The sequence below is a fragment of the Hypanus sabinus genome, chromosome 2 (genome assembly GCF_030144855.1).
Source record: "Hypanus sabinus isolate sHypSab1 chromosome 2, sHypSab1.hap1, whole genome shotgun sequence".
NCBI lineage: Eukaryota > Metazoa > Chordata > Chondrichthyes > Myliobatiformes > Dasyatidae > Hypanus > Hypanus sabinus.
This window is the reverse complement of record NC_082707.1, coordinates 106,813,780-106,824,900: the sequence shown is the minus strand read 5'-3', so window position 1 is coordinate 106,824,900 and position 11,121 is coordinate 106,813,780. Positions and strand designations below refer to the sequence as shown.

The window sequence follows — 11,121 nt, the reverse complement described above, 5'->3', positions numbered from 1 at the left end:
TGGTGATGTAACTGAACGTAACTTCTCGACCATTGGTAGAACACTCATAAAATTGTTTGAATACTACACTGAATCATATGGTAAGTTGAATAATATGGTTTACATCCAGTTAGCATGTAGTAATTTTCAGCAAAATTGATCTCTAAGCTTTATTTACTGAATGCATTACTTTCTATTCTATGCATTTTGAATTAAGGATGTGTACATAACTACATAGCGTGAGCAGGAACCGTATAGATATTCAATGTGTTATGCTCAGAACCATTGAATACTCAAATGCAAGGTGCAGTTAGATTTATGCCTCAATACATTCACAGTGGATCATCCAATATATTGGTTAAGTTCAGTCAACGCTGATGTTCCATTGTTTCCAAAAAGGGATGTTACTGAAAGTAACTTCTCGATCATTGTTAGCAGACTCATAAAATTTGTTGCATACTGCTCTAAATCATATGGTAAGTAAAATAATAATGTTTACATCTAGTTAGCACATAGTAGTTTTCAGCAAAACTGAACTCTACACTCTATTGAGCTGAGTGAAGTCCTTTCTGTTGTATGCATATTCAGTTCAAGTTGTGTATTTAAATACCTAAGGTGAGCTGGAACTGTATAGATATTGAATGTACTGTGCACAGAGCCACGGTGTGCACAAATGCAAGATGAATTCAGGAACCTGCAACATAACATTCAGAGTGGAACTTCGAATATCTTTGTTTTGCTGTGTAAACTGTAATGTTTGCTTGTGTACAGAAGGTGCTGTAACTGGAAGTAACTTACAGATCATTGGTAGCACCCTCATAAAATTCTTTGAATACTACTCTAAATCATATGGAAAGTAAAAAAATAATGTTTACATCCTGTTAGCATTTAGTAGTTTTCAGCAAAATTGAACTCTACACTATATTGAGCTGAATACATTCTGAATCCCACTGTCCCAATATCTCCCACTGTCCTGATTTAAAGTCCCCCCATAGCTTTGTTCCTCCCCAACTCCCTCCAGCCTGATAACCCCTGCTTTCACTGTACTCCTCCAGTTCTGTTCCTTGTCTCGATTCAGTTCTCTTTCCAAGCCTCTCTGTATAGGTACGTTGCTGTGTTGAAGCCTCCTTGGTCAACAGTCAATGTGTCTCCTCATAGCGACTAACCTGTTAAGGTATCTTCAAGACCAACAGGGTCTTGAATACAACAGGGTCTTTTAAGAGACTCTTTGATAGGTACGTGGAGCTTAGAAAAATAGAGGGCTATGCGGTAAGGAAATTCTAGGCCATTTCTCGAGCAGGTTACATAGTCGGCACAACATTGTGGGCCAAAGTGCCTGCAATGTGTTCTGTGTTCTATGTTCTAAGGCACTGAGACAAACTGTCACTTGCAGTAAATGGCTGCATTGTTTCCTACACCACGACATTTAAAAAACTCTTTAAAAAGTAATTTATTTGCTCTGAAATATCTTTGGACCTTCTGAAGACGTAAAAGTCATATTCAGTTTCTAATTCTTTCTTCTTTGAGCATGTCATGGGGTCCAGGTGTTAACTGAGTAGTTTGAATATAGGCTCTAGTCAGCTGTGATATTCCAGTGTGAAGTGGAGACCATTTCACTAAACACTTTCAGACAGACTTAATTTTTTTTAAAATTTTTATTCCAACCAGCCTCGTTTTTGCTACTGATGGTCACTGTCAGCACCATTGCAACCTCGCTTATGTTATATGTCTCCCACTTCATACTGAAGGGCAAATGTAAACTTGTTGTCAAACATTTTGTCTGAAACGCCCACGTTGAGGTGCTTGACGTCTTGGGTGTTGCAGATGCCCTCCCAGTAGCCATCCTTGCTCATGTTGAGTGGACACGCTCCTTTTCCATACACCTGAACTTTCCTAATGTGGGGGATCTTCAGCTTGAACTTGACCATCTGATTTGGGGCCAGGATGCCAGAAAGAGGCTCTACTAGTTCACACCCATCTGTCCAGGAGCTGAAGATCTTGGGAAAGCCTGGCCAGTGGACATTGCGGTTGGCACAGGAGATTAAATATTCACAGACATGGGCATGTGTGGGGCTATGGCTGGCCTTGTCCTTGGCAAAAATTGCAAACACATAGGGGCCAGACTGAAGGAGCTGGATTTTGAACTCCACCCAGTTGCCCAAATGCATTTTGAATACATGGCTCCTCATGACTTCATCTGACAGGTTAATCTCATCACAGGAGAGTCTGCTGGTGAAGCTCAGTTCCTTATTCACCAAAAAGCGCACCATGCACTGGCCATCGTTACAGTAAATGAGGGGCTCTGGGTGTGAGGGTTGGAGCAGCCCTTTCATCTCTGTGAGCCAGCTAGGACCCATTGGGTTATGGAATGCCTTCGGCAGCTTGAAGTTTTCATCCACCGACTCACACTTAATTAAATAGGCACAAATAAAGGTGTAAGTCTCTGATTCGGAGTCCCATGGCTTAGCATAGATCTTTAACTTGTGGTCTCCTCTCCTCTGGGGCAGGACTTCCAGCTTCATGCCGTACCTGGTCAGGGTTAGGATTGCACAGTCCTTCCTCTCATCCAGGCTGTACATAAACAAGGTTGGGGAGTGCCCTTCTATGTTGATAATCACTCTTCCATTTACTGTTTGAAATGAGTTAAAATTAGTTAAATGTGTCCACATTGAGAACCCCTCCTGCTGTTTTGCAGGGCTTTTAGTAGGTTGTTTACATTAAAATTAAGTTTATTGTCATGTGCACAAGCCTGATGTACAGGTCCAATGAAAACTTGCTTACAGAAGCTTCACAGGCAAATACTGTAAGTTCAAATAACCCACACTATAGAGTTATAGGTTATAGAGTCAGAGAAACGCAGCATGGGTATAGGCCACTTAGTCCAACAAATCCATGTGGACCATTGTGCCCACCCATCTAGTCCTAAATTATTTAGCCTAGATCCCTCTAAGTCCCACCCTTCCATGTATCTATCCAGGAACTTCCTAAATTGTGTTATTGCACATGCCTCAGCCACTCCATCTGGTAGTCCATTCTATATACTCACCACCTTCTGAGTAAAAAGTTTGCTGCTCTGGTCCCTTCTAATTTTTCCTCTCACCATAAACCATGTCTACTTGACTTGGACTCCTCTCCCTTTGGCATTGTTACCAAACACCTTATCTATAGAGGCAATTACTAACTTGTATACCCAAATTATATATAAATTAAAGTGCATCTCCTTAGAACAAACACTTTGCACTTCACACACACTCGAAGTATGGTTCTGCATGTGAAGTCAATGAAATATAATTAACTTTCTGAAGTCCGCAGTGTTCAGGCTTGGTCTGCGCTGCCCTGTGTGATTGCCCAAGCTGCCTTTTGCAAACCTGAGTGGTAAACAAGTCATCCCTTCACTGCTCACTGGGGTTAGACACATTTTACTCTGCCTCGTTTGTTTCATTTGAGTTACTCAGGCAATATATAATTTGGAGCAGCAGACATTCTGAAGGACTGAAGCCCTCCAGATGCAAGGTTTCCACCTGAAATAGTGACAATTTATTTTCCCAACACAGGGGATTCTCCAGATGCTGGAAATTTCAAGCAACACAAAAAGTGCTGGGTGGTATGGTAGCACAACATACAACCTTGGGTTCAATTCCCACTGCAGCTGTAAGGCATTTCTACATTCTTCCTTTGGTTGTGTGGATTTCCCCAAGGTGTTCCGGATTCTACCCACAGTCCAAATATATACTGGTTGGTAGATTAATTGGCCGTTATCAATTGCCCCATGATTAGGCTACAATTAAATCAGGGGATTGCTGTGCAACATGTCTTGAAGGGCCAGAAGGGCCTATTTCATACTGTATCTCAATCAATAACCAACCAACCTCAGCAGGTCACAGAGCATCTATGGAAATGAATAAAGAGTCGACATTTTGGGCTGAGTCCCTTCATCAGGACTGGAAAGAAGGAGAAAGTAGGGAGATTAAGAAGGTGGGAAGGGTGAGGAGAAGGAGTACAAGCTAGAAGGTGATAGATGAAGCCAGGTGGGTGTAGAAGGGGGGATGAGCTGGAGAAGAAGGAATCTGATAAGAGAAGAGAGCTGACTATGGGCGAAAGGCAAGGAGGAGGAGCACCAGTTGGAGATGATATGGAGGAGAGGAGAAGAGGTAAGAGTGGGGAATTACCAGAAGTTAGAGATATTTATGATCATGCCAGTAGGCTGGAGGCGACCCAGATGGAATATGAGGTGTCTCCAGATTATAACCTATTGTTATCCCAGCTGGGCCAGCCAAAGGCAAAGATCAGGGGTAGACTCCAGATGCATTCCTGCAATTTTGATTCAGCAGTGCTACAACAGACAAACAGGCCCTTCGGCCCATCTAGTATGTACTAAACAATTAATTTGCCTAGTCCCATTGATCTGCACCTGGACCAAATCCCTCCACACATATCCAAACCATGTAATTATCCAAATTTCTCTTAAATGTTGAATTTGACCCTTCATCCACCACAGTACTGCAAGTGGAACCTCAGTAACATTATGTACAAGATAATATCCCAACTTCTAAACTCAGTATCCTGACATATACCATATTATGGCAGTGTTATAATGAACTTGCCCCTCTCCCTGCTTGTTTGCCCTGTGTAACTTTGTTTCCTCCATTACCATCACTTTAATATTCTGATCATTTAGTTCACTTTTGCTTCTGGTGTTTTACAGCATAGATTTCCAGCTATGCTTCCTATGTTATAACAGTGACAATTCTTCAGTTCTCTTAAAGGATTTGGGATATCATGGAGATGGAAAAGGTGCTATACAAAGGCAATCTTTTTCAGTTCTCACAGCGTGCATGCCACATCGTCATTCATTTTGATGTATAGGTAGAGCATGAATGAATATTCTTTGACCGAAACACCACACAGACACAGATTCTAGCTCAGGGGTGGGCAAACTTTTTGACTCGAGGGCCACAAAGGGTTCTAAAATTTGACAGGGGGGCCGGACCAGGAGCAGATGGACGGAGTGTTTTGGTAATACACCTCATAAGAGAAAATAAAATATCATGGGATATGTAGAAAACATGTGCTTTAATTTCAATTGAAAATGAACAAATGCATTACAACAAAATATCTGTCTTTGAAGTCCCATGGTATTTAGCTATTTATTGAAATGACTTTTAAAACACTGAAAATTAAATGAATAAAATACAGCTTTTTTTAATAGTAACAGTTATTATTTTAAAGCACTGAAAATTCTGTTATCCTTCAAGATATTATCATCATCACTCTCCTCCTGACTGTCTTTATTTCAAAAATGGTAGGAGATGCAGGTCTACTTGTCCTGCTCCTTCTTATTCAATTATCCCCTGTGCCAAAACTCAACAACGACCCGCACAATGACAAAGCAGGGAGAGCTCGGTATGCGGAGCTCTGTGCTCGCAAATCCCGCAGGCGATCTCTCTTAGCCGGAACGCTGGCTAATTGTGAGCCGATTCGGATGTGCCAGGAAATGGGTCGCCACAAGTTCACAAAGTAAAGCGCAAATGTTGAGTAATACGCTGCACCTCAACAAAGGTCAATGTATATAGAGTGCGTCATCTATTGGGAAAACGCCAGAATTGTGGGAAGAAAACATTAACAAAGTTTATTAATATAATTTCATCAAGTTCTGCGGGCCGGATTAAAAAGCATATGGCCCATGCCTATTCTAGCTTCATCCTCTGGCTATGTACCAATTCAGCAATCCCACCCCCATCCACTCCATCACTCTTCAATTCTCTCATTCTCCTTCTTGCTGTCTGCTTATCTCCCTTTTTCTCTGTCCCTCTGTCTCTCACCCTCCCTCTCTTCATTGTCTATGTCCTTCTTGTACTCACAAGGTCACTAAGTATGAAATTGTTATAGACTCTGTAGCTGTCTCTCTGGGTCCTGTGTCCTACTGTCTCCCCATCTGTGTATCTCTGTTCTTATCCACCAGAACGTTACCTGGGTTTCAACACCTAAGTTACAGGGAAAGATTGAACAAATTTTTTGGAGTGTAGAAGGTTGAGGGGGACTTGACAGAGGTATTTAAAATTATGAGGGGGATAGATAGAGTTGACGTGGATAGGCTTTTTTCCATTGAGAGTAGGGGTGATTCAAACAAGGGGACATGGGTTGAGACTTAGGGGGCAAAAGTTTAAGGGTAACATGAGGGGGAATTTCTTTACTCAGAGAGTGGTAGCTGTATGGAATGAGCTTCCAGTAGAAGTGGTAGAGGCAGGTTTAGTATTGTCATTTAAAGCAAAATTGGATAGGTATATGGACAGGAAAGGAATAGAGGGTTATGGGCTGAGTGCTGGTCAGTGGGACTAGGTGAGAGTAAGCATTTGGCATGGACTAGAAGAGTCGAGATGGCCTGTTTCCGTGCTGTAATTGTTATAGGGTTGTGTCTATCTCTCTGATCCTGTGTCTCCCTGCTCCTTGTCTCTGTGGTTCTGCACCACTGTGTCCTATGGAGTTTTACATCATACAGCACAGAAAAGAGGCCTTTGGATTCTGAACTAGTCACTTTAGCCCATGTTTGGCCCATATCCCTTTACCCAAGTCTGCACCAATCTCTCTTGTATTCCTACATACCTCTACTATTTCCTATGACAATTTGTTCAGCTACTGTGAGAGCAAGACGACAATTCTTTATGAAGTTAGGGACGCAACCTAAGGCACGTAAATTGGTCATTGTAAATTGTTAGGGTTAATCAGGGTTGTGAGATTGCTGGGATGGTGTGGTTCGAAGGGCAGAAAGGTCTACACTCTGTATTGCTAATTAAAATAAATAAAATTGATGCTACATTCTGAAGTTCAATGCCTTACGTATGAATAACACTGCATGTGCATGAATTCCCACTGTCTTGGAAGCTGATGTCAGAATATCTTTCAAGAGGATGAATCCTTGCAGGGCGTCATGGTGACCTTGACAAGGTACTGGAGATCTGGACAGATCTCTGGCTGGATGTTCACAGATATGCTCATCCTTTCAGTACTGTGCTTTGAGGTTTCCACACACTTTCAAAGAGCCGACTGAGCTGTCTCACTGACTACCTTCCAGTAGCATTCACATCTACTGAGCTGAAATCTTTGAGAGGTTAATGGTAGCTGGAATTAATTCCTACCTGAACAGGGACTGGACCTTCTAGAATTTGCCTATCACCACAATGGGTTTACAAAGAATACAATATAACTGGCTGTCTACTCAGTTTTGGAGCATCAGGATAATGAGAAAACAAACATTAGTCTATTAATTGCAGGTTGGCCTTCACCACAACCATTCCCTCAGTACTAATTAATAAGCCAAAACCTAGGCCCTTGTATTTCCCTGCGCAACTGGATGGTCAGCATCCTTATCAGGAGATCACAGTCAGTCCAGCTTGATAATAACATGTTGTGGTGACCCACTTCCCAGTGCACTCGAACCAGCTCACAAAGCGGCGCACGCTGGCATTGAGGCAGGTCCCAAAGAGAGCGCCAAGCCTGCTTCACCAGCAAGGGGAAAAGCCTGCGTGTAGCACACCACTACAATTGGTGACCCCGATGGCCCAAACGATATGTGGACCGGAGGTGAACGACGCCGCATCTGTTCATGCAGTTTCATTAAAACTGCCAAGCTTCTGGACGCTGCGACCTCACCTATGGTTCCAGCAAGCAGAAGCCCAGTTCCACGTTCCGCAGATATCCTCAGATGCCACACATTACTACTACGTGGTGAGCTCCCTCGACCAGGAAACAGTGGCCCAGGTTGAAGAGTTCATACAGTCTCCCCCAGCGGACGGCAAATACACAGAATTCAAAGTCTTGCTCATAAGGACTTACGGACTCTCATGGCACGAGCTAGCTGCCTGCTTACTGCACCTGGATGGTTTGGGGGACAGGCCACCATCGGCTTTGATGAACGAGATGCTGTCCCTGGCCAGAGCTCACAAGCCCTGCCTCATGTTAGAGCAGGCATTCCTGGAGCAGCTGCCCGAGGACATACGCCTGCTACTGTCCAATGCGGATTTCAGCGATCCCCGGAAGGTGGCGGCCTGGGCGGACGTGCTCTGGAAAGCCAAGGAGAGTGTGACATCCATCGCACAGATCACCAGGCCACGCTCCCAGCAGCAAACCAGACCAGGCCCGGCTGCAGAGTCCACTAACCCCAGAGGCAGGGGTGAGGAGACCAATGATGAATGCTGCTTCCACCACCAGCGGTGGGGCACAGAAGCCCACCGCTGTAGCCCGCCCTGCAAGTTCCCGGGAAACACCAGGGCCAGCCGCCGCTGATGGCTATGGCGGCTGGCCATCGGGATAGCCTCCTGTATGTCTGGGACAAGCAGTCGGGACGCCACTTTTTGGTCGACACCGGAGCCGAGATCAGCGTCTTACCTCCGACGAGTTACGACACCCGGAACAGAGAACCAGGTCCCACCCTGAGGGCCGTGAACGGCAGCACAGTAAGGACCTACGGCACCCGTATGGTGCGGCTACAGTTCGGCTCCAGCCGGTTCATGTGGGACTTCACACTGGCCGGCGTAGCCCAACCGCTCCTGGGAGCGGATATTTTGCGGGCTCACAGCCTACTGGTCAACCTGCCCAGGAAGAGACTGGTCCACGCCGAGACCTTTCAAACATTCTCCCTGGGTGAAGCCCAGTTGCCAGCCCCACACCTGGACTCCATCACGCTGTCCGACAATGAATTCACCAGAGTCCTGGCGGATTTCCCATCAGTTCTGGCACCGCAGTTCACGGCAGCGATGCAAAGACATGGCGAACAACACCACATCCCGACACAAGGACCACCCCTCCACGCCCGTGCTCGAAGACTTCCCCCGGACAAGCTCCAACTGGCGAAGGAGGAGTTCAAGAGGATGGAGGAATTGGGGATCATACGGCGGTCCGACAGCCCATGGGCCTCCCCTCTGCACATGGTGCCCAAAGCAAGAGGGGGCTGGAGACCATGCGGCGACTACCACAGGCTGAACGAGGCTACAACACCGGACGGCTACCCTTTGCCACACTTTCAGGACTTTGCAGCAAACCTGCACGGCGCACGGATCTCCTCCAAGGTAGACCTCGTGCAGGGATACCATCAAATCCTGATGCATCCGGACGACGTCCCCAAAACGACACTCATCACCCCTTTCAGCCTTTTCTAGTTCCTCCGCATGCCTTTCGGTCTAAAGAATGCCGCACAGACGTTTCAGCGGTTAATGGACGCAGTGGGACGCGACCTGGACTTCGCTTTCATCTATTTGGAAGACATCCTCATAGCCAGCAGCGGTCGTCAGGAGCATCTGTCCCACCTCCATCAACTCTCCGCCCGACTGAGTGAATACGGCTTGACAATCAGCCCGGCCAAATGCCAGTTCGGGCTCGACACCATCGACTTCCTGGACCGCAGGATTACTAAAGATGGGGCAATCCCTCTGCCCGGCAAGGTAGACGCGGTCCGCCATTTCCCCCGACCCACCACAATCAAAGGCCTTCAGGAATTCGTGGGTATGGTAAATTTCTTTCACCGCTTCCTCCCTTCAGCTGCCCGAATCATGCGCCCCCTGTTCGCCCTGATGGGGCAAGGACATTACCTGGGATGAGGAATCCGCCGCCGCTTTCATTAAAACCAAAGAAGCCTTGGCGAATGCCAGGATGCTAGTGCATCCCAGAACAGACGTCCCTTCCTCCCTCACAGTGGACGCATCCAACACGGCAGTCAGTGGAGTGCTGGAACAGCGCATCGAGGGTCGCTGGCAACCCCTGGCGTTTTTCAGCAAACACCTATGACCACCCGAGCTCAAATACAGTGCTTTCGACCGGGTACTGTTGGCGCTATACCTGGCAATCCGACATTTCAGGTACTTCTTAGAAGGTAGGCCTTTCACCGTGTTCACGGACCACAAGCCGCTTACCTTTGCGTTCACGAAAGCATCCGACCCCTGGTCGTCCCGCCAGCAGCGACATCTGTCCTACATCTCCGAATACACGACGGATGTCCGGCATGTCTCTGGAAAGGACAATGTTGTGGCGGACACCCTCTCCCGCCCTAACATCCTCGCCCTGTCCCAGGGGTAGACTATGAAGCACTGGCGGAGGCGCAGCAGGCAGACGAGGAGATGCCTAGTTACAGAACCTCAGTCTCCGGTTTGCAGCTCCAGGACCTCCCTGTAGGCCCAGGTGAGAGGACCCTACTCTGTGACATCACCACCGGCCAGCCCCGCCCCGTCGTCCCGGCAGCCTGGCGGCGACGAGTTTTCAACTCCATTCACAACCTAGCGCACCCCTCCATCAGGACAACTGTCTGGTTGGTCTCCAGCAGGTTTGTTTGGCACGGACTCCGCAAGCAGGTCAGTGAATGGGCCAGAACGTGCATGCACTGCCAGACAGCCAAGGTGCAGCGGCACACCAAAGCTCTGCCGCAGCAGTTCCACCTCACCGGCGTTTCGACCACATTCATGTGGATATCATGGGCCCCCTGCCAGTGTCACGCGGAGCGCGGCACCTCCTGACTATCATGGACCAGTTCACAAGATGGCCAGAGGCGGTCCCGCTCACTGACACTACCTCTGAATCTTGTACCCGGGCACTGATTGCCACCTGGGTATCTCGATTTGGTGTACCGACCCACATTACCTCCGACAGAGGCACCCAGTTCACCTCCAGCCTGTGGTCAGCTGTGGCCAGCCTTTTGGGGACACAACTGCACCACACAACTGCCTACCACCCACAGTCGAACGGACTAGTGGAGCGTTTCCACCGTCACCTGAAGTGGGCTCTCATGGCCCGCCTCAAAGTGCCTAACTGGGTGGACGAGCTCCCCTGGGTCCTGCCCGGAATCCGCACGGCACCCAAAGAGCATCTGCACACCTCGTCAGCCGAGTTGGTGTACGGCACACCACTGGTCGTCCCAGGAGAGTTCATACCAGCCCCAAGGGGGCAAGAGGAAGAACCCGCAGCAGTCCTGGGCAGACTACGCGAGAGGCTCGGTAACCTGGCCCCCATACCCACTTCACAGCATGGGCAGAACCCAACCTGCGTACCCAAAGACCTGCAGAACTGTAAGTTCGTTTTTGTATGACGGGGCGGACATCGGGCACCGCTACAGTGGCCCTACGAGGGGCCATTTATGGTGATCAGAAACAACGGGTC

At 47.5% G+C, this 11,121-nt stretch overlaps 1 protein-coding gene across 1 annotated transcript in view; it reads right to left on the bottom strand.

Moving 5' to 3' along the window:
• Positions 1–1,700: 1,700 nt before the first annotated feature.
• The window catches only part of LOC132403803 (kyphoscoliosis peptidase-like), a 48,454-nt gene continuing 39,033 nt past the window's right edge, over positions 1,701–11,121 (bottom strand). The window contains exon 5 of the mRNA XM_059987504.1: positions 1,701–2,608. Coding sequence (XP_059843487.1) covers positions 1,701–2,608 — 908 coding nt within the window. The remainder of the gene's footprint in view (positions 2,609–11,121) is intronic.